General features: G+C 44.1%; 1 protein-coding gene across 4 annotated transcripts in view; it reads left to right on the forward strand.

Annotated features, from left to right (window-relative positions):
* The first annotated feature begins 507 nt into the window (after positions 1-507).
* Positions 508-25,424, forward strand: part of NOS2 (nitric oxide synthase 2) — a 73,962-nt gene continuing 49,045 nt past the window's right edge. The window contains exons 1-3 of one of the 4 annotated variants that reach the window (XM_069761303.1): positions 511-528; positions 1,552-1,695; positions 14,091-14,276. In XM_069761303.1, coding sequence (XP_069617404.1) covers positions 14,167-14,276 — 110 coding nt within the window. In that variant the 5' untranslated portion in view covers positions 511-528; positions 1,552-1,695; positions 14,091-14,166. Of the gene's footprint in view, positions 529-1,551; positions 1,696-14,090; positions 14,277-25,424 lie in introns of all 4 variants that reach the window. The other 3 variants (XM_069761304.1, XM_069761302.1, XM_069761305.1) reach the window with 3 other exon arrangements.

Below are 25,424 nucleotides of genomic sequence, written 5' to 3' on the forward strand. Positions count from 1 at the left end.
TTTTATACATGCAAATTCTGGGCAGGAAAGTCAACTGTGAGCTGGTTGGTCTCTGTATTTCCATCATGTAAGCTAGCGCCATCTAGTGGTGAAGGAGTGATTTACCAGTTGTATAGTGAATAACGCTGCGAGGGAACGCTGAACCTCCCATCTCATAACGCAATATTTCTATCACCTGGTTACCAGATTGTTATTAAGTGATGCTTTATTTGCCCATGATTGGCTAATCGTAGCCATGCCTTTACAGGTTCTGCACAAGAAGTTTTAGTATTATGGCAGCTGTTCTGACTCATGTTTACTACGAACTCCTGAAATAACTTTCTTTTTTATTTCCGTCTCATGAGCTAATAAGATTGACAGAAACTGAAGGATTTTCCCAGACCTAATATAACAGTAGAGTCCTGCCCCTTCCACCCCTTCCACCTATAGGGCAATCCCTCTTTGACGTGGTAAAGGTTAGGACACAATATATAAGAGTTTTGGATTTATTACTTTTTTACACTTGTGAAAAGATAATCCAACAGTCAGGTAAGAAAATGTCTTCCCCACACTAATTGACTTGTTTTTCGCACATTTCTTACCTTTGAATTGATATTGTGTTCTCTCTTTGGCCTCTTGTACTTTTTGTTCACATACCTGTACCTGTTGATTGACCTGTTTTGACTGTTGACTTATTTTAATGACAGGTTCCCACTGTCCCAAGCCCTTACAGGTTCAACCATTTACTTATTTTTTATCAAAATGCTTAGGTTAAAAAATGTATACAAAATATGTAAAAAAAAAAACTATAAAATGATATAAAAAAAAAAAAAAAAAAAACGTGTAATTTCGTGATAATTTCCCACTGTCCCATCCCGTTAAGTTTCACCCAATTTTTTTACTTTATTTTATTATTCTTTTTAATCAAAATGCAGTTTGCCATAAGTAAAATAAAGACGTAAAAAAAACAATCCCACTTGAAATTTATAGTGTATGTTACAAGATAAAACAATGGAGCAAAAACACATGAAAGCTTTAAAATATTTTTTTTAGAAATCCAAAATCATAATTTTGTGACATTTTCCCACTTTTTCATCCTGTACGGTTTCACCCATTTGTTTTATATCAAATCACAACTTGCAATAGGTATGGGTTATTTTGTCCACAAACATTTTTTTTATAGGGTTCGCTATAGGACATGAAAACATAAAAAAGAAAAAAGCAAATTGTGAAAAAAAACACATTAAATTCATGATCTTTTAAGCACTACTGCTGTATACCAAGCACCAGATATAGGACACGGTTGGGGGTTGCAGTTGTGGTAAGAGACATGTTTTATATTAGACAAGGTTCACATGTCGCTTATTTGGTGCAGATTTCAATTACAGGTTTGTAAATTGAAATAAGCTGCATTTTTGTATCTAAAACGCAGACAAAATGGCAGTAATTATTTCTTATGTTCTGTACCTCAAGGCAACATAATGTGATAAATCCAGCAATGCTGTATGTTTTGTCACCCTTACATACCTATGACGTGTGGCCATTGTTTTTATGTCTGGTGCACTTCTACAGCAGAAGCAGAGCTACCTGTTCCGCACTATTAACAGTCTGGGCAAAGGGACGTGAATATTTTCAGATCTGTCATTATCTGTCTGTCTGTGGACTGGAATAAAAAAAAGTCCCACTTTTAAAGGAACACAGCCTTATATTTAACAGGTAGGACATTGTTGTAGGCGCTACGGCAATTAGGACTAATATTGTCATATGATACTTTTCTGTACGTTATAAAGGACAGTTCTTGTTTAATTTACACAACTAGGAAGATATGTGGAGTAAGAACGTGCAATATTGTATCAGAGCTCTGATTCCTGCACTCCAAGGGCTTAAAGGGACACTGTCACCTGAATTTGGAGGGAACAATCTTCAGCCATGGAGGCGGGGTTTTGGGGTTTGTGATTGACCCTTTCCTTACCCGCTGGCTGCATGCTGGCTGCAATATTGGATTGCAGTTCATTCTCTGTCCTCCATAGTACACGCCTGCGCAAGGCAAGATTGCTTTGTGCAGGCATGTACTACGGAGGACAGAGAATGAACTTCAATCCAATATTGCAGCCAGCATGCAGCCAGCGGGTAAGGAAAGGGTGAATCAAAAACCCCAAAACCCCGCCTCCATGGCTGAAGATTGTTCCCTCCAAATTCAGGTGACAGTGTCCCTTTAACTAGACGGCCGTATAAATCAGACCAAGACGGAACACAATGCATGGACTGGCTGGCGGCTCTCTCCCAACCTGAGCGTGACAGATTCATATATTTCTATGGAACGGTCACACTCGGGCGCAGACTTGGACTGGCCAACAGGAGAATCCTCCGGTGGGCCCCTGTGCAGGAACGGGCCACCACCCTCTTATATCAGCAGTACTTGGCACTATACAGTATACTTGAATCCCTATGTACAGACACAGGCAGCATCTTATTAACTTAACGATCTACCCCGTTCATTGATATAAGAATATGTGATTGGGGATAATGTCACATTTGCACGAAGCTGAAAAGTGGAGTTGTTTACTGGTGGGCCCTTGGCACCCCAATCCGACACTACTTGGGCGAACCACCGGCCAGTCTGAGCACTGCGGTCAGATTTATACAGACGTCTGACTGTGCCCTATTTGTAACACGCCCTGTATCTGTGTGTCCATCTCCATGTCGAGGACAAATACTTCTTCACTGGAGATAAACAATAAGGCTACGTGAAGGTTTTTTTTTCATGAGTTTTATGAGGCAATCCACTCCAAAATCCTCCTTCATACAAATATTTGAAAACTTCCCATTCATTTTTAAGGGGAATCCACTTTCCTGTTCATATGAGGAGTTCTGTTTATTGGATTTTCTCCTGTAAAAGTTCTGAAAAAAACTGCTGGCAACAGTGCATGTCACTTCTTAGGCCGGGGTCACACTTGCGTGTGTGAGGCAAGAAACTTGCTTGCATCAATACCCGGCACTGCCGTCGGCACACGGACCGGAGTGTGCGGCTGCTTGTATTTCTATGCAGCTGAACGCTCTGGTCCGTGTGCCAGCGGAAGACGGGTATTGATGTGCGAGTTTCCCGCATCACACTCGCAAGTGTTAGCCCGGCCTAACATAGAATACGGACGAGTGCTAAGCGAGAAAACATCGCATAGCACTCGGACCAGTGTTAATCTACGGGGCAGCTCCCATCACAGTTTTTTATCTCGGGCGTATTCAGCATGTGAGTGAAATCGCAGCGATTGTATGCGTATATTGCCCAAGTCTCGCCAACAGTGGCGTAACTAGAAAGTTATGGGCCCCAATGCAAACTTTCAAATGGGGCCCCCCCCAACCATGCAAAAATATTTTCCACCCAAATTCAGATTTTCCCTATTCATTTCGCACACTATAGCTTTACTGCAAAGTTGTATAGTGACCTCAGTGGCGTAACTATCCGGTGCCCCATCCTGGTATATATCTGTCCCCCGTACTGCCATTGTTATGTAATTTATAAAAGAAAATAAACCATTATACTCATCAGGGGCTTACATAGAAGTCATGGGGATCCATATAAGAAGTATAATGCACCCCCACAGTACTCCTTATAATATAATGCACCCCCATAGTCCTCTATATAAAATACTGCAAAGTTCATAGTCATCCATATAGTATAATACACTCTCCATTGTCATCCGTATAGTATAATACACTCTCCATAGTCCTCCGTATAGTACAATAGTATAATACACTCCCTATAGTCCTACAGTATTATACACTCCTCGTAGTCCTCCATATATTAAAATACACTCCTCATAGTGCTCCATATAGTGTAATACACTGCTCAGTCCTCCATATAGTAAACTACACTCCTCAGTCCTCCATATAGTATACTACACTGCTCATAGTGCTCCATATGGTATAATGCACCCCTCATAGTCCTCCATATAGTATAATACACTCCTCAGTCCTCCATATAGTATTATACACTCCTCATAGTCCTCCATATATTAAAATACACTGCTCAGTCCTCCATATAGTATAATGCACTCCTCATAGTGCTCCATATAGTATAATGCACCGCCATCGTCATCCAAGTCGTACAATTAATTTCTCATAGTATAATGCACCCCATAGTATTTCATATAGTATAATGTATTCCCCATAGTCCTCGATACAGTATAACGCAGCCCACATATAGTATAATGCAGCCGCCCCACAGAGTTTAATGTAACCACCCCACAAAAGTATAATGCAGCCCCACCATACAATATAATGTAACCCCATAGAATATAATGCAGCCCCCCTCATAGAATAATGCAGCCACTCCATACAGGTGCAGTGAGAAAGACACGGGCAAATGGTGACTATGGGGCAGGGGAGAAGGACACAAGGGGGCTAAGGGAGATGGGCACAATGGTGACACGGGGGGCTAGGGAGCAAGGAAGACAGGCACAAGGGGACACATGCGGGCTAGGAGGCAGGGGAGAAGGGCACAAGGGGACTAGTGGGCAAGGGATACTGACACAAGGGGACACACAGGGACAAGGGACTCAAGCGCAAGGGGACAAAGGAGACAGGCACAAGGGGACAAACAGGGACTAGTGGGCAAGGGAGACTGACACAAGGCTACACACGGGAACAAGGGACACAAGAACAAGGGGACTTATGGGGACCAGGAAGAAGAGGAGAAGGACACAAGGGGACACACGGGGACTAGGGGGCAAGGGAGACAGGCACAAGAGGACACAAGGGGACTTTGAGGGCAGAGTAGATAGGGACGCAAGTAGACGGAGTTGCAAGGGGACAGGGGGAGACTTGGGACCAGGGAAGAAGGGGGCACAGGGATTACGAGGACAGGGTAGATGGGGAACACACGGTGAGAAAGGGGACAGGGGAGACTTGAGAGAAGGGCAGACGGGTCACATGGGGACAAGGGGCTGGGAATGCATGGAGGGAGCAGGAGGACTCAGGGCATGGGAGATGGGGAGCATTGGGGGACCAGGGGAGGAGTGACAAGGAGCATACGGGGCCTGGAGGAGCACAATGACCTGAACATGGGGAGCTACGAGGACATGGGGCACGGGAGAGCAGGGAGGAAACGGGGCTGGTGTCACAGGAGGCCGGGGATGCTGGGGCCAAAGACGGCAACACCCGGGCAGCAGACACACCTCACTGCGGCTGGTTCTGTACACCTCCATGTTCATCCCTGGATCCTCCACATGGCTGAGTGGCTGCCGCATGCCCCTCCTAGGCGGATCGGTCCACGTGCCCCCCGCCAGATCTGGAGCCGAATGTTCCTCAGACCCAGCAGCCACCACAGGCTCTGCCAATATGGTGGCCGCCATCACCTGTGCAGATGCTGCACTGCCTGGGTCCTGCAGAGAGCGGGTGCGCGATGAAGTGATGTCATCACGCACCCGCAGTGTCAGAGGGGAATGCTTTGAACTGTATTGGCGTCATAGACGCCAGTATAGTTTAATGCGGCGGCGGGGGGAGTCGGGTGCCTTTGACCTGCCGGGCCCCTGACCTGCCAGGTCCAGTCGCAACGGCGACCGTGGTAGTTACGCCCCTGCCTCACACACACATACTACAGATCACACACACACACACACACACACACACTACAGATCACACACACACACACTACAGATCACACACACATACTACAGATCACACACACACATACTACAGATCACACACACACACACTACAGATCACACACACATACTACAGATCACACACACACATACTACAGATCACACACACACACACTACAGATCACACACACACACACACTACAGATCACACATACTACAGATCACACACACGCACACACTACAGATCACACACACACTACAGATCACACACACACTACAGATCACACACACACACACTACAGATCACACACACGTACACACTACAGATCACACACACACGCGCACACTACAGATCGCACACACTACAGATCACACACACACTACAGATCACACACACACTACAGATCACACACACACACTACAGATCACACACACGCACACACTACAGATCACACACACACGCACACACTACAGATCACACACACACGCACACACTACAGATCACACACACTAGAGATCACACACACGCACGTACACACTACAGATCACACACACACACACTACAGATCACACACACATGCACACACTACAGATCACACACATATGCACACACTACAGATCACACACACACACACACTACAGATCACACACACACATACTACAGATCACACATACACGCGCACACTACAGATCACACACACGCACACACTACAGATCACACACATACTACAGATCACACACACGCACACACTACAGATCACACACACACGCAAACACATACTACAGATCACACACACACACTACAGATCACACACACTACAGATCACACACATGCACGTACACACTACAAATCACACACACACACACTACAGATCACACACACATGCACACTCTACAGATCTCACACACACACACACTACAGATCACACACACGCACACTACAGATCACACACACACATACTACAGATCACACACACATGCACACACTACAGATCACACACATATGCACACACTACAGATCACACACACACACACACACACACTACAGATCACACACACACATACTACAGATCACACATACACGCGCACACTACAGATCACACACACACGCACACACTACAGATCACACACATACTACAGATCACACACACGCACACACTACAGATCACACACACACACACACACACTACAGATCACACACACACGCACATGCATACTACAGATCACACACATACACACTACAGATCACACACACTACAGATCACACACATGCACGTACACACTACAAATCACACACACACACACTACAGATCACATACACATGCACACACTACAGATCTCACACACACACACACACACTACAGATCACACACACGCACACTACAGATCACACACACACATACTACAGATCACACACACACGCGCACACTACAGATCACACACACACACACACACTACAGATCACACACACGCACACACTACAGATCACACACACACTACAGATCACACACATGCACACACTACAGACCACACACACACATACTACAGATCACACACACACTACAGATCACACACACGCACACACATACTACAGATCACACACATACACACTACAGATCACACACACTACAGATCACAAACATGCACGTACACACTACAAATCACACACACACACACTACAGATCACACACACATGCACACACTACAGATCTCACACGCACACACACACACTACAGATCACACACGCACACTACAGATCACACACACACATACTACAGATCACACACACACGCGCACACTACAGATCACACACACACGCACACACTACAGATCACACACACATACTACAGATCACACACACACACTACAGATCACACACACGCACACACTACAGATCACACACACATACTACAGATCACACACACGCACACACTACAGATCACACACACACTACAGATCACACACATACACACTACAGATCACACACACTACAGATCACACACACGCACATACACACTACAGATCACACACACACTACAGATCACACACACGCACACTACAGATCACACACACACACTACAGATCACACACACACGCACACTACAGATCACACACACTACAGATCACACACACACACTACAGATCACACACACACACACACTACAGATCACACACGCACATACTACAGATCACACACGCACATACTACAGATCACACACACGCACACACTACAGATCACACACACACACACACACACTACAGATCACACACACATACTACAGATCACACACACGTACACACTACAGATCACACACACACGTACACACTACAGATCACACACACACGTACACACTACAGATCACACACGCACATACTACAGATCACACACGCACATACTACAGATCACACACACGTACACACTACATATCACACACACACGCACACTACAGATCACACACTCTACAGATCACACACACTCACACGCACACACTACAGATCACACATACTACAGATCACACACACTACAGATCACACACACGCACACACTACAGATCACACACACGTACACACTACAGATCACACACACACGTACACACTACAGATCACACACACGCACACACTACAGATCACACACAGGTACACACTACAGATCACACACACGTACACACTACAGATCACACACACACGCACACTACAGATCACACACACTACAGATCACACACACACTCACACGCACACACTACAGATCACACACACACTCACACACACATACTACAGATCACACACACACACTACAGATCACACACACGCACACACTACAGATCACACACACGTACACACTACAGATCACACACACGTACACCCTACAGATCACACACACGTACACACTACAGATCACACACACGTACACACTACAGATCACACACACAAAGGGGAGGCTGATATAAATGTGCAGCTCCTCAGCATTTCCTGCTCACAGAAGCTCTGCCTGTCACGCACCTTCCCCCTGCCTTCTGTCCCGGGGCTGCAGAGCTCAGGAGAAGCTCTGTCTCACCGTGCTGACCGGAGCTGCTTCCGAATCCTTTCTCTCACATGCCCTGGATGACCGCTCCCCCTAGATACGCCTCGGACTGTTGCTATGAGGGAGAAATCTCCTGCACTGCAACATGATGTCGGGTGCTTCGGACCTCTTCCGGGCCCCTGACCAGATGGGCCCGGTCGCAATGGCGACCTCTGCGACCGCGGTAATTACGCCCCTGCTCGCCAATGCAAGCCTATGGGTGCGAGAAAAAAATCGGACCCCACACGGACCATCAGTGTAGCTTGTGAGAAATACGCACCCATTTTCCTCATTTCAACCCATTGAGCCATAAAATTCAATGGGGAAAAGTAGTGAGAAATGTAAAGTCATACTGATGTCATACGAATACATAGGTGCGAGAAAATGACATCATCGCATTGCAAACGCATTACACAGGGATGACCATACAGAGAACACTTGTGCGACTCTCAGCAGGGAGACTCGGACCCATTTTCCATACGGTAAGGCCGGGATCACACATGCGAGAAATACGTCCGAGTCTCACATGATAATACCCGGCATTGCCGCCATCACTCAGGAGCGAAGAGTGCGGCCGCATAGCAATACATGCAGCCGCACGCTCCACTCCAGAAAGACTGTGGCAGTGCCGGGTATTACCATGCGAGACTCGGACGTATTTCTCGCATGACTGAGTGACTGACTACATTAACTTCTGCACTGATATGCTGGTGCCGACTAAAAAGATTAGGTGTTTTGCAAACAACAAGCCATGGATAACAAAGGAATTGAAGCATTTGCTCAACAGGAAAAAAAAGGCATTTAAAGTAGGTGACAAAGAGGAAATTAAAATAATACAGCATGAATTGAAGCATAAAATAAAGGAGGCCCAGGAAGCCTTCAGAATTAAACTTGAAAAGAAACTGTCCCACAATAATACTAGAGAGGTTTGGTCAGGAATGAAATTACTGACTGGGCTTAAGTTGAGGCCTGAAAATCATGGCGGAAATCTAGACAAGGCTAATGAGATGAACGAGTATTTCAACAGGTTCAGCAGTACATGTGTACATGTGCCAACTGATAGTGGAGGGGACCTGGGTGCAAATTCTGCAACATCGATATTGGAGGATGAGCAGACTAATTTTAGAGTATCCGAAAATGATGTGAGGAGGCAGTTTAAGTCACTTAACATTGGTAAAGCTGCAGGACCAGATGGACTCAGCTCACGTGTCCTTAAAGTTTGTGCAGACCAGCTGTGTACTGTCTTTACGCGCCTATTTAATGGAAGTATACAAACACAGAGGGTACCTGTGTTATGGAAAACTTCCTGTCTGGTGCCGGTACCCAAGACTTCTTCTCCTGCAACCCTAAATGACTATCGTCCTGTAGCCTTAACATCTCACGCTATGAAGGATAGATTAGTGCTTGCTCACTTAAGACCGAGGGTCAATGCTTTTATCGATCCCCTTCAGTTTCCCTACCGACATAGATTGGGGGTGGATGATGCTATTCTCTCTCTGTTACATAGGGTACATTCATTTCTGGAGATTGACGGAACCACGGTGCGAGCGATGTTCTTCGATTTCTCGAGTGCATTTAACTCCCTGCAGCCACTTTTACTACACAAAAAGATGACTGATATGAAGGTTGAGGAGGGGATGAGAAATTGGATAACTGACTACCTATCAGATCGGCCACAGTTTGTACAGATGGGAGCAGTGGTGTCAAGCAGATTATTGAGCAGTGTAGGTGCCCCCCAGGGAACGGTGCTTGCGCCCTTTCTATTCACACTGTATGCTTCAGACTTTCAGTATAAATCTGAACTTTGCCACCTTCAAAAATTTTCGGATGACTCCGTGGTTGTGGGATGCATTAGGGGAGATCAGGGGGATGAGGAATACAGAAGTGTGGTGTCGAATTTCGTGGATTGGTGCAATGGTAACTATCTACAACTAAATGTTAAGAAAACTAAGGAGTTGGTGGCCAACTATAGCAGGATAAAGTTGGAATGCTTACCGATAACTATTGCAGGTCAGGAGGTCGAGCAGGTGGAGAGTTACAAATATTTGGGGGTCCATTTGGATAGCAAACTGGACTGGAGATGCCACTCAGAGTTTGTCTACAAGAAGGGAATGAGCAGATTGTATTTCCTAAGGAAACTGAGGTCTTTTAATGTGTGCAGCAAAATGTTAGAAATGTTCTACCAATCTGTAGTGGCAAGTGCCATCTTTTTTGCAATCACGTGCTGGGGTAGTAGTGTGCGGGCCTCTGATGCTAATAAGCTGAATAAGATTATCAAGAAGGCAAGTTCTGCTGTGGGCTGTAATCTGGACTCTTTTGGGGAGGTAGTGGAGAGAAGAACTCTGAAAAAGTGTATGGCGATTATGAACAATAATGCACATCCATTATATGAGCTATTCATGAGACAGAAGAGCACCTTCAGTAACCGGCTAATACTTCTGAGGTGTAAGAAGGAAAAATATAGGAAATCGTTTGTGCCAACTGCCATGGGAATGTACAATAATAACATTAGGGTTAAACCACCAAGGTGAAAGTCTACTTATTTCTCTACATTCCAGTTCACTCGTTGTGTATGTCCTATTCTAATGTCTAATGTATAATGTTCTTCTGTCAACTCACTGTCATGTCAACTATGTAATTCCTTTATGTTTTTTATGATTTAAGTTGTGCTGCTGTGATACCATAATTTCCCACGGGATCAATAAAGTGTATCGTATCGTATCGTATCGTATGTGTGATCCCGGCCTTAGTGTGCCCCGGCATTAGTAGTGGTTCCTGATCAAATCTGCTCCAAACTGGGCACAGTTGAATTAAAGGGCTGCAAAAACACATCGGGCAAAAAAACTCTTCCAAAGTGCTTCAAAACCTCTTCAAATTGCTATAGGAGGCACATGAGAAAAAATGTAACTACTTAAAATCTCCCCCAAAAATGAGCGTTACATGACGCGGTAATACTTGAACAACTTTTTGTGTTAAAGTTCTCAAAAAACTTCCTGTGAGCATAGCCTAAGGGTATGTGCACACTGAGTCTTTTGGCTGAATCTTTGGAGTGGAAATCCATGTGTCATATACAGTATTTTTATGCAGCCATCACGCTCAGGTTGGGGAGCCACCAACCAGTCTGTGCATTGCGCTCTCAACTCGGTCCAGTTTATACGGCCATCTAACTGCGCCCTTACTTGTGGAAAAAATGCAAACAGAAAAAACAGCACCGTGTACACTATAGGTGTGGTTTCCCATTGGAATGAATATGAAACTTTTTCAAGGAGCAGTTGAAGTGTTTTTTCATGTGGATTTTGGAGCAGAAGCATCTCTATAATCCACATTAAAAGCTTAGGGCTAATATGAGCGCAGTGAAATCTTGCTAAATCCTCCTCCAAATCTTAAGGGTATGTGCACACGTTGCGGATTTGCCTGCAGATCTGCAGTGGATTGGCCGCTGCAGAATCGCAGCAGTTTTCCATCAGGTGTACAGTACCATGTAAACCTATGGAAAACCAAATCCACCGTGCCCATGGTGCGGAAAATACCGCTCGGAAACGCTGCGTTGTATTTTCCGAGAGCATGTCAATTCTTTGTGCGGATTCTGCAGCGTTTTACACCTGTCCTCAATAGGAATCCGCAGTTGTAAAACCGCAGGTGAATTCGCACAAAAAATGCAGGAAATCCACGGTAACCTGCGGATTTTGCAAAAATGGTGCAAAAAATGCACATACGAATCCACAACGTGGGGAAATACCTTTAAACTTCTCAAAAACTTTGAGTTTTCTGCTCAGTTTCTGTCCAGAATACTCAGCAAAAACACTCCATGTCTGCATAGGTTCTTATTGCACAACAGCAAGGAGAGCTCTTGAAAACTGCGAAGATTTGATTTTCCATGGGATTATCACTTTTCAAAAAGAAAAACAGCCATTCACCAACACATTGATTTGGAAATATTCCTTTTGTCATCTGTTTCCATTTTTTCGAAGAATAAAGTAAATATGGAAGGAGAACAGATCCCTCTGACAGCAGTGACATCTGACTAAATTACAATGGTTGAACGCAATGAAGTGTCAATATTACAATATCAGTCACCAATATGTCTTCTGGGTGTAGCCTCCACATGTGAACCTAGAAGTTACTATGCAAATATCGTGGTTTCATATACTTTGTGCACAAATTTGAATCACACACAAAAAATCAGTCATAATTGTAATTATCATATATTTGTCCTTAGAAATGTAAATGCCTGAAGTGTTAGGCTTCATTTCCACGATGAGCTTTTGGAGATTTTTTGATGATGCAAATTTTCTGCACCAATTAAAGAGGCTGTCCCCTACTTATACATTGATGACCTATCCTTATCATCAATGCCTGATCGACCGAGGTCCGACACCTCCTCCGATCAGCTGTTAATGGAGTCGTCGTCGTCGATCTGGAAATGCTCACCTGCGGAGCTGGCAGTCTTCTGGAAGTAGTTGCCGCAGGGTACAACACATCTGCCTCCTATTGATTTGAATAGAAGGAGGATGTGCAGTACCCTGCCGCGACCACTATCCGAAGACGGAGCTGTTCGGCAAGTGAGTACTTCCGATTGGCGGCTGCCACCGCCGACACCGATAACAGCTGATCGGCAGGGGGGGTGGGCTTCGGACCCCGACCGATCAGACATTGATGCCCTATCCTAAGGATTGGTCATCAATGTAAAAGATGTGGACAACCTCTTTAACCCATTACTTGCCAAATTAAAATTTGTACAAGTACGGATTTTTCAGAAAAGGGCGTCCCAATATGCAATTAAAAATGGCAATGACATGATTTCCTATTTTGAAAACATTCATTTTACAAACACAACACAAAAAATTGGACCCAATGATAAAAATTATAAAATCTTAGTTGCTAGAAGCTAAAAATTAGGCAGTCCCCCAAAAAGGACATTGGTAGATAATGGGTTAAGTAAAATAGGTAAAACTCACCAAAAACTTAATTGTGGGAATGTAGCCTTATGATGACATGCACATTTTTAAAATGTGCTTTGATAGCAAGAAATGTTTCATCTTTTTTGGCTATTGGGAAAAATGTAAGTAATATCAGAAACAATGTGGCGAGCTCCAGTAAACACATTTATTCCCTAGGACCTGCACTTCTAGGTCTCTCCCAATCCAATTATGTGTCGTATAACCAGAAGTACCATCCTATTTCTTTTTACCCTAGATAACCTGTTTTCATTGCCAACAGGCAAAAAAAATGTTCAAAAAAGTTACAAGTAGGAAACCCTGGAACTGATAGTGATCTTTTTAGTAGAATATGCTTTTTACAAGAGCCTAATTAGCCTTGAAGGTCATGTATTTAGAGTGCAGAGGATGCCACCCTGTAATACTGTGAGAAAAAAAAAATGTTTCCTGGACTAATAGCAGCAACTTTTTTTTTTCCTTTCTGAAACTTGGTCCTATTTGTTTATCCAGAAGACCAGCCCTCTAGGGAGATTTTTTTTTTTCTTGCACCTTGTGTAAGATCTGTCTTATCGCTGAGACTTGAACGATGATGTGCCCATGGAAGCTGAATGTAATATCTGGAAACCTCAAGAAAAAAAAGCAATGTGATGTAATAGATCTGAACAACAACCTGAGCAAGAATGAGAAAGATCCCAGGTAAGAAGAACGTCCCCGACGTAGCTATTTATTCATTTTATCCAGTTCTAAGGATTTTATTGAAGGTAACAATTTACCGTAATTGTTTCTGTTTCTTCTATATGCAGTAATGAACTTCAATATTTTATAATGAAAAGCTACATGGAGAATTTAACAACATTTATTCTTTTCATTATCAATGGCTTTTAGAGGCTGCCCTAATCTTAACTAAGCATATAATAAAAAAAAATAAAAGAAAAACATTAGTACGGTAGATGTATGATGATATACAGCAGAGCTAAGTTTGGTATTTTGGTTCAATTTAATACAAAATATTAATAATTAATAATATCTTATAATATTTTTTGTTATTTTTTTGTTTGCTTATTTAATAGATGCACATTATTGTAATGATATGTTATATGTGGATTAATAATATTTAAATAATATATAAGTATTTAATGCCATAAATATTTATTATAACCCAAGTTGACGCCGGCTGTAATGGCACTTGTACACTTAGAGACACTTAGATATGTCACTATGTTTGATCATGGGGATATGTGTTCTAGCCTTCATGATGTAGGATGAAAAAATATGTGTTGGTAGGAAAAAAGCTGCAGAAAATATGCATGTTTTTTTGCATGCTGTTTTTATGCATTTTTCCCCCGTTCATTAGAATGGGAGAAGGATGCTGCAAATACACAGAATTGACATGCTGCAGATGTGAAGAAAACAAAAACACTTCAATGGTTCAAATCTGCAAGGAAAAACCAGAAGCGTGTGCATGAGATTCCAGAAACCTCATTCATTTTACTGGAACTGAAATATGTTGAATTATTTCCACAGCAAGTATTCAGCGAATAAATCAGCCCTAAGGGTATGTGCACACGTATTTTTGAGCTCCGCAGATTTTTCCGCAGCGGATTTCATAAATCCGCAGGTAAAAGGCACTGTGTTTTACCTGCGGATTTATTGCAGATTTACCATGGATTTTATGCGGATTTTGTGCGGATTCCATTCGCGGTTTTACACCTGCGGATTCCTACTATGGAGCAGGTGTAAACCGCTGCGGAATCCGCACAAAGAATTGACATGGGCACAGCGGATTGCATTTTCCATAGGTTTACATTGTACTGTAAACGCATGGAAAGCTGCTAAGGACCCGCAGCAGCGGATCCGCTGCGGATACGCAGCAAAATCCGCAACGTGTGCACATAGCCTACTGCCGCAATGTTAGTGCAACTCATAGGTGAGACCCCCTCAGTTGATCTGCCCCCAATTATAATATATTCTATTCTGTCCTCAAAGATTGTTTTTAACTTTCATTGATTGGAATCTGAAATTCATGAGTGAAAAACAGAGGTGTCTACTTGTGAAACTGCACAGAAGGGCGGTACAGGAAATCTAATGGGAACCCTCCTTAGAAATGTGCTCAAATAGAAACTGATGTCAGATGAAGAGGTGTTTATAGATGAATCGCTCAGAATTGATGAAATGTTTAGATAACAACAGACAACGTAGCACTGAACGTACTGTTACTTTGTAGCAAGCAGTGCACATATTCTGCTATCATTCTGTATGTGACATACAGTATTTAGGGAAATAGTGATGATTCTAGCAATCAATTATGATAGAAACTGGTTTCTTGGATTCTGCAGCTGCTTTATTTCAGTTTAATAAGACATTTTCCCAGTTATTTTGCTATTTTTTTCCATCTCTAGGCTAGCGTATCTTAGGTCTTCAGCACAACTTTAGTATATGTGAACTTAACAACTGTATCTTTTTTATTTATCGAGCTATTGGCAAGATTTTTGCAACATTTCTTTCAGGACCAATGCCAATTCCTTTTTTCATTCCTTTTTATACAGTGATTTTTTTTTTAATTTTTAATTTTTTTAAAGAATTTGTAGGCTTATTATTTAAAAAAAAAAACTATTCTGTGCTAGTCAGTTTTTCAGAAAACATAAAGAGCTCAATACATCAAAGTGTTTATATCAGAAATCTAATGTAAAAAACTTTGAAGAGAAGCAAAATTTTTGCGCAATGCGGAGTTGAGCAAAAAAGTTTTTTTTTGCAAATTTTGTGTTTTCACGCCAGTTCCAAGCAGCTCTGCAAAATGGGCAAAGCTAAGGTGCACTAGGGGCAGGATGGGGCGTCGATATATATATGCCTGCCTGTCAAATTCACCAAAAGAGCCGGCATTCCGTACAGCAAAAATGCTTCTCCAGGACTGGAGTAACATTTCTGGTGAGGCACTCAGAGACCCACACCACTGGGAAGAAGAGCCAAGTTCCTTAAGTAGTGGGCACCTCCTAATGAATTCAGCATGTTTTATTCCTGCATGCCTATCATGAACACCGGCGTATGAAACACCTTTCTTCGAGAATCAGGGCCTCACACTTTATATTTGTGTTGCTCATTGGGTGGGGATCTTCTGCCTGGCTTCGTTTTAAGTTGTCTACATTTAACAAAGTAAAACTAAATATTCCCTATTGAGCACAGAGAAGACAGATGGGGTGAGGGTCTACCACGTCTGAGTGTCTGCCTCCTGTAGGCCCACACCCCCGATAATGAGGCACATCAGAGCGCACGTTGACTCTGCCGTCACCCTTAAAGTCTATAGCCCCAACGGCGTATAAATTCGAGTCTTGTTTTGCCAGGGGTTCAGGAGTAAATTCCGATGGGGCCACTGAACGGATGCAGAGATGCAATGTGAAAGCACCCTTACCTCAAATGGCACGGCTAGCAAGCCTAAACCCATAATGTATATTTGCATATATGTGATGGCACAGGTTAGGAGGACTTGGGCCACCCTCCGTATACATTTACTGTTAGTATTTCTTAAATGATTGCAGGATATTGTGTCTCTCGCCAATCTTCTGCATCAACAGCCAGTGGAGGAGGGAGAAAAAAAATGGAAGTATAACAAAAGATATCAAAATATTATCAGGAATTCGCATAAAACAGTAAAATTCAAAGCAAAAAATATATTGATAATGTACGGTGTCTTTACAATTCATGATATAGGATAACAAATAGGGAGACGCACAAACTGCAGAGGAAACTAACACTAAGCACTATTACATGATCAGTTTATTCGTCTTGTCACATCCCATTAAGAAGAGAAATGTTGTGTCAGGAACTTAGTTACAACAAAGGGCAAGCATATATCATATGTAAAATCCTCCGAAATAAAATAAAATAATTTAAATAAAAGAAGGAGACATGAATGTGTCTAAGTCTTAAATGATTACTGCTCACCAGGCTCGGACTGGCCCATAGGGTAACAGGGGAATCCCCGGTGAGCCCCTGTGCAAATCTGGGCCCCCAACCCCACTGTATGGGCAGTACGTAGCATAATTCACTTTATTCACTCTGTATAGAGAAAAGAAGCATCTCATTTTTTAACCAAACTATTCAGTTCATTACTATATAGAGATGTAGGTAAATTTATGAACGAGGGTAATATAATATTTGTATGCAGGTGAAAAGTGGGCCCCCCAATGTCAATGTTACTGGTGGGCCCTTGACACCCTAGTCCGACACTGCTGCTCACTAGGGTTGAGCGAAACGGGTCGTTCATTTTCAAAAGTCGCCGACTTTTGGCAAAGTCGGGTTTCATGAAACCCGATCCGACCCCTGTGCGGGGTCGGCCATGCGGTACGCGACTTTCGCGCCAAAGTCGCGTTTCAATGACGCGAAAAGCGCCATTTCTCAGCCAATGAAGGTAAACGCAGAGTGTGGGCAGCGTGATGACATAGGTCCTGGTCCCCACCATCTTAGAGAAGGGCATTGCAGTGATTGGCTTGCTGTCTGCGGCGTCACAGGGGCTATAAAGGGGAGTTCCCGCCGACCGCCATGTTACTGCTGCTGATCTGAGCTTAGGGAGAGGTTGCTGCCGCTTCGTCAGAAGCAGGGATAGCGTTAGGCAGGGTCCATTAACCACCAAACCGCTTGTGCTGTAGCGATTTCAACTGCCCAACACCACCTTCGGTGTGCAGGGACAGTGGAAGCTACATTTTTTTTTTTCCTCAGCGCTGTAGCTCATTGGGCTGCCCTAGAAGGCTCCCTGATAGCTGCATTGCTGTCTGTACGCCGCTGTGCAAACCAACTGCTTTTTTCAAAGCACAAATCCTCTTGTTCCTTCCTTTCTGCACAGCTATCTTGTTTGTTTGTCCACACTTTTTATTTAATTTGTGCATCAGTCCACTCCTTATTGCTGCCTGCCATACCTGGCTGAGATTACTGCAGGGAGATAGTAATTGAAGGACACTCCCTGTTTTTTTTTTTTTTTTGTGGGAGATTAAGATTGACATTTCTGCTAGAGTGCCATCCCTGTCTGTGTCATCTCTCACTCAGTGGGCCATAGAAAGCCTATTTATTTTTTGGCTTGATTTGGGTTATAAAATCTGCCTGAAAAAATCACTACATCAATCAGTGGGAGAAAAATATTGGCCTCAGGGCTTGTGTGCCACTCTTGACTCCTGTGTGCATCATCACTCACTCAGTGGGCCATAGAAAGCCTATTTATTTTTTTGCTTGATTTTGGTTCTAAAATCTACCTGAAAAAATCAATACATCAATCAGTGGGAGAAAAATATTGGCCTCAGGGCTTGTGTGCCACTCCTGACTCCTGTGTGCATCATCACTCACTCAGTGGGCCATAGAAAGCCCTTTTTTTTTTTTTTTTTTTGCTTTATTTCGGTTCTAAATTCTACCTGAAAATTCAATAAATCAATCAGTGGGAGATTAATATTGGCCTTTGGGCTTGTGTGCCAGTCCTAAGCGTGCCATCTCTCTATCTCAGATAGTGGGCCATAGAAAGCCTATTTATTTATTTTTTTATTGGGTTTATAAATTTTCCCTGGAAAAAAAAAAAAAGTGGGAGATTAATATTGGCCTCTGGGCTTGTGTGCCAGTCCTGAGCGTGCCATCTCTCTCACAAATAGTGGGCCATAGAAAGCCTATTTATTTATTTTTTTTTGGTTTTATAAATTCTCCCTTTAAAAAAAAAGGGAGATTAATATTGGCCTTTGGGCTTGTGTGCCAGTCCTAAGCGTGCCATCTCTCTCTGTCTCTCAGATAGTGGGCCATAGAAAGCCTATTTATTATTTTTTTTATTGGGTTTATAAATTTTCCCTGGAACAAAAAAAAAAAAGTGGGAGATAAATATTGGCCTCTGGGCTTGTGTGCCACTCCTGACTCCTGTGTGCGTCATCTCTCACTCAGTGGGCCATAGAAAGCCTTTTTTTGTTTTATTTGGTTTCTAAATTCTTCCTGAAAAAATCATTTTAATCATTTTTTTTTTTTCCTAAAGTCTCCCTGAAAAAAAAAAAAAAAAACAAATCAGTGGGAGATGCCCTTTCTGCTTGTGTGCCAGTCTTGACTCCTGGGTGTGCCATCTCTCTCTCTCTCTCCAATTGTGGGCCATAGAAAGCCTATTATTTTTTTAGCTTGATTTGGGTTCCAAAATCTACCTGAAAAAATCACTACATCAATCAGTGGGAGATAAATATTGGCCTCTGGGCTTGTGTGCCACTCCTGACTCCTGTGTGCGTCATCTCTCACTCAGTGGGCCATAGAAAGCCTTTTTTTGTTTTATTTGTTTTCTAAATTCTCCCTGAAAAAATCATTTTATTTTCTTTGGTTTCTAAATTCTTCCTGAAAAAATCATTTTATTCTATTTTTTTTTTCCTAAAGTCTCCCTGAAAAAAAACAAAAACAAAAACAAATCAGTGGGAGATTAATATTGCCCTTTCTGCTTGTGTGCCAGTCTTGACTCCTGGGTGTGCCATCTCTCTCTCTCTCTCCAATTGTGGGCCATAGAAAGCCTATTATTTTTTTAGCTTGATTTGGGTTCCAAAATCTACCTGAAAAAATCACTACATCAATCAGTGGGAGATAAATATTGGCCTCTGGGCTTGTGTGCCACTCCTGACTCCTGTGTGCGTCATCTCTCACTCAGTGGGCCATAGAAAGCCTTTTTTTGATTTATTTGTTTTCTAAATTCTCCCTGAAAAAATCATTTTATTTTATTTGGTTTCTAAATTCTTCCTGAAAAAATCATTTTATTCATTTTTTTTTTTTCCTAAAGTCTCCCTGAAAAAAAAAAAAAAAAAACAAATCAGTGGGAGATGCCCTTTCTGCTTGTGTGCCAGTCTTGACTCCTGGGTGTGCCATCTCTCTCTCTCTCTCCAATTGTGGGCCATAGAAAGCCTATTATTTTTTTAGCTTGATTTGGGTTCCAAAATCTACCTGAAAAAATCACTACATCAATCAGTGGGAAATAAATATTGGCCTCTGGGCTTGTGTGCCACTCCTGACTCCTGTGTGCGTCATCTCTCACTCAGTGGGCCATAGAAAGCCTTTTTTTGTTTTATTTGTTTTCTAAATTCTCCCTGAAAAAATCATTTTATTTTCTTTGGTTTCTAAATTCTTCCTGAAAAAATCATTTTATTCTATTTTTTTTTTTTCCTAAAGTCTCCCTGAAAAAAAAAAAAAAAAATCAAATCAGTGGGAGATTAATATTTACATTTGTGCTTCAGTGACAGTCCTGCGTGTGTGGCATCTCTCTCATTTGTTGCCACCAACAACAGAGTGTGTAACATTGTGCCTGGTTTTCGTTGTGGTCTCACTCACCTGTAAAGGGGTAGCTAAATCATACTGAAGTTATAGCTCACCGTGTAATTTGTGTGACAGCAACAAATACCGTTAGTTTGTTTACGTTTTTAAAACAATGAGGAAGTATGGTGGAAGAGGTCGTGGCCGGGGACGTTCATTGTCAGCTGGTAATGAGGGTAGTGGTAGTGGTGGAGCATCAGCTGGTCGTGGGAAAAAAAATATTGCACCTAAGTCTGGAGCTGTGGAGCCAGGTTCGTTGTCTGGCTACACAAGGCCTCGAACGCTCCCTTTTCTGGGAGTAGGAAAACCGCTTTTAAAGCCGGAGCATCAAGAGCAAGTTTTGGCTTATCTTGCTGACTCAGCCTCTAGCTCTTTTGCCTCCTCTCGTGAAACTGGTAAATGTCAAAGCAGCGCGTCGTTAGTGGATGTTCACGGTCAGGGACAAGTCGCTTCCTTGTCCTCTTCAGCAAAAACAACAACAGAGAAGAATGCAGCAGGCGACACAACGGGTTACTCCATGGAGCTCTTTACACATACCGTCCCTGGCTTAGAAAGTGAAGCAGTTAACAGTCCATGCCCATTACAAGTTGAATCTGACATGGAGTGCACTGATGCACAGCCACAGCCAGACTACTATGCTGGTCCTTTGACTCAGACCACAACATTGCCCTCGCAGGGTGCTGATCAAGAATCAGACCCTGATGAGACTATGTTGCCCCATCACGAACGCTATACCACCGACCGACACGGTGACACAGACGAAGTTGCACACGAGCTACAAGAAGAGGTAATAGATGACCCAGTTCTTGACCCCGATTGGCAGCCATTGGGGGAACAGGGTGCAGGCGGCAGCAGTTCTGAAGCGGAGGAGGAGGGGCCGCAGCAGGCATCAACATCGCAACAGGTTCCATCTGCCGGGCCTGTATCTTGCCCAAAACGCGTGGCAAAGCCAAAACCTGTTGGAGGACAGCGTGGCCATCCGGTTAAAGCTCAGTCTGCAATGCCTGAAAAGGTATCCGATGCTAGAAAGAGTGCAGTCTGGCATTTTTTTAAACAACATCCAATTGATCAGCGCAAAGTCATCTGTCAAAAATGTTCAACTACCTTAAGCAGAGGACAGAATCTGAAAAGTCTCAATACAAGTTGCATGCATAGACATTTAACCACCATGCATTTGCAAGCCTGGACTAACTACCAAACGTCCCTTAAGGTTGTAGCACCCTCGGCCAATGAAGCTAGTCATCAACGCAACATCCCTTCCGGCAGTGTAGGGCCACCATTTTCCGCACCACCTGCAGTATCTGTGCAGGTTTCTTTGCCAGGCCAAAGCCGTCAGGGTCAGGGAATCACCAGTTTCGTAGTAGGAAACACTGCATCTAGGGCACCGGTGGCAACAATACCATCTCCCACCGTCTCTCAGTCTGCCATGTCCACCGGCACCCCCGCTAGTTCCACGATCTCCAGCTCTCCAGTCCAGCTCACCCTACATGAGACTATGGTTAGAAAAAGGAAGTACTTAGCCTCGCATCCGCGTACACAGGGTTTGAACGCACACATAGCTAAACTAATCTCGTTAGAGATGATGCCCTACCGGTTAGTTGAAAGTGAAGCTTTCAAAGCCCTGATGGACTACGCTGTACCACGCTACGAGCTACCCAGTCGACACTTTTTTTCCAGAAAAGCCATCCCAGCCCTCCACCAGCATGTTAAAGAGCGCATCGTCCATGCACTCAGGCAATCTGTGAGCACAAAGGTGCATCTGACAACAGATGCATGGACCAGTAGGCATGGCCAGGGACGTTACGTGTCCATCACGGCACACTGGGTAAATGTGGTGGATGCAGGGTCCACAGGGGACAGCAAGTTTGGGACAGTTCTGCCTAGCCCACGGTCTAGGAAACAATTGGCTGTAGCCGTTCGCACCCCATCCTCCTCCTCTTCGTCCTCCTGCAGAAGCGAGAGCTCGTCCACAGACCGCAGTCGCACAACCACTCCATCCGCAGCTGCCACTGTTGCACACCAGGTCTCCCATTATGGGGCAGATACTGGCAAACGTCAGCAGGCTGTATTGGCTATGAAGTGTTTGGGCGACAACAGACACACCGCGGAAGTTCTGTCCGAGTTCTTGCAGAAAAAAACGCAGTCGTGGCTGGGCACTGTAGATCTTGAGGCAGGCAAGGTAGTGAGTGATAACGGAAGGAATTTCATGGCTGCCATCTCCCTTTCCCAACTGAAACACATTCCTTGCCTGGCTCACACCTTAAACCTGGTGGTGCAGTGCTTCCTGAAAAGTTATCCGGGGTTATCCGACCTGCTCCTCAAAGTGCGTGGACTTTGCTCACATATCCGCCGTTCGCCCGTACACTCCAGCCATATGCAGACCTATCAGCGTTCTTTGAACCTTCCCCAGCATCGCCTAATCATAGACGTTGCAACAAGGTGGAACTCAACACTGCACATGCTTCAGAGACTGTGTGAACAGAGGCGGGCTGTTATGTTTTTGTGGGAGGACACACATACACGGGCAGGCAGTAGGATGGCAGACATGGAGTTGTCAGGTGTGCAGTGGTCGAAGATTCAAGACATGTGTCAAGTCCTTCAGTGTTTTGAGGAATGCACATGGCTGGTTAGTGCAGACAACGCCATAATAAGCATGAGCATCCCCCTAATGCGTCTGCTGATGCAAAGTTTGACGCACATAAAGGATCAGGCGTCTGCAGCTGAGGAAGAGGAAAGCCTTGATGACAGTCAGCCATTGTCTGGCCAGGGCAGTGTACAGGACGAGGTAGCGGGTGAAGAGGAGGAGGAGGACGAGGAGGATGATGGGGATGATTATATTTTTAATGAAGAAGCTTTTCCGGGGCCAGTGGAAATTGTTGGCGCGGCAAGGCCGGGTTCTGGTTTTTGGAGGGACACAAGTGACGTGGATTTGCCTGAAACTGCCCCTCAACCAAGCACAACCACAGATTTGAGAACTGGAACTTTGGCCCACATGGCGGATTATGCCTTACGTATCCTCAAAAGGGACACACGCATAACTAAAATGATGAATGATGACGATTACTGGTTGGCCTGCCTCCTTGATCCTCGCTATAAAGGCAAATTGCAAAATATAATGCCACATGAGAACTTGGAACTAATATTAGCAACCAAACAATCAATTCTTGTTGACCGTTTGCTTCTGGCATTCCCTGCACACAGCGCCCGTGATCGTTCTCACACGAGCTGCAGGGGCCAGCAGACCAGGGGAGTTAGAGGGGCAGAAATCAGAAGTGGCGTTGGCCAGAGGGGTTTTCTGACCAGGTTGTGGAGTGATTTTGCTATGACCGCAGACAGGACAGGTACTGCAGCATCAATTCAAAGTGACAGGAGACAACATTTGTCCAGTATGGTTACAAACTATTTTTCATCCCTTATCGATGTTCTCCCTCAACCGTCATTCCCATTTGATTACTGGGCATCAAAATTAGACACCTGGCCAGAATTGGCAGAATATGCATTGCAGGAGCTTGCTTGCCCGGCAGCTAGTGTCCTATCAGAAAGAGTATTCAGTGCTGCAGGTTCAATACTAACAGAAAAAAGGACTCGTCTGGCTACCCAAAATGTAGATGATCTAACCTTCATTAAAATGAACCACAACTGGATTTCGAAATCTTTTGCCCCACCTTGCCCGGCTGACACCTAGCTTTCCTATGAAAAGGTCTTGCCTGTGTGGACTATTCTGAATGCCTTTTCCAATCTCGTAATTTTCTGCACCTGATTGTCCAGCATACGACATGTTTACACCTCACTAAATGGCCAAACTCCCCACACGGGGCCGTGGTATCGACACTTGGCGACAGCACCCGTGGGAGTGCAGTTTGTCTGAAGAGGTGGGTGAGCCCGCTTTTGGTCGACGGCACTGCCACTGGGTCCCTCCTAGTACAATAAAGTGTCTCTGGCGGTGGTGGTGCGCACCCAACGTCAGACACACCGTTGTAATATGAGGGGCCCTGGGCCTGTACCGCCGGCCACAAGACAGTTTCCCCCCACCCCACCTCAAACAGTGCTCTACCACTTGCAAAATTATCTCACAGCTCCACCAATGTTTAGTCTATGCGCTGACATCCTTCAATGCCTGCCACTGACAATACCATTGTATTGACATTTTTGTTATGTTAGGCCTTCGATGCCTGTCTGTGGTCACTCCTTCCACTAGGCCTCCACTGACCACACCACTGCTGCCCGTGTACCCCTGGAACCAATTTAAAATTGCCTACAGCCATGTGTTATTATTTTAGGCCTTCGATGCCTGTCTGCGGTCACTCCTTCCACTAGGCCTCCACTGACCACACCACTGCTGCCCGTGTACCCATGGAACCAATTTAAAATTGCCTACAGCCAGCCCAATTTTTTTATTTTAGGCCTTCGATGCCTGTCTGCGGTCCATTCTTTCAACTACTACTACACTGACCAGGGCACTGCTGCCCGTGTACCCCTGGAACCAATTTAAAATTGCCTACAGCCAGCCCAATTTTTTTATTTTAGGCCTTCGATGCCTGTCTG

This window comes from Ranitomeya imitator, chromosome 3, assembly GCF_032444005.1.
Source record: "Ranitomeya imitator isolate aRanImi1 chromosome 3, aRanImi1.pri, whole genome shotgun sequence".
NCBI classification, from domain to species: Eukaryota; Metazoa; Chordata; class Amphibia; order Anura; family Dendrobatidae; genus Ranitomeya; species Ranitomeya imitator.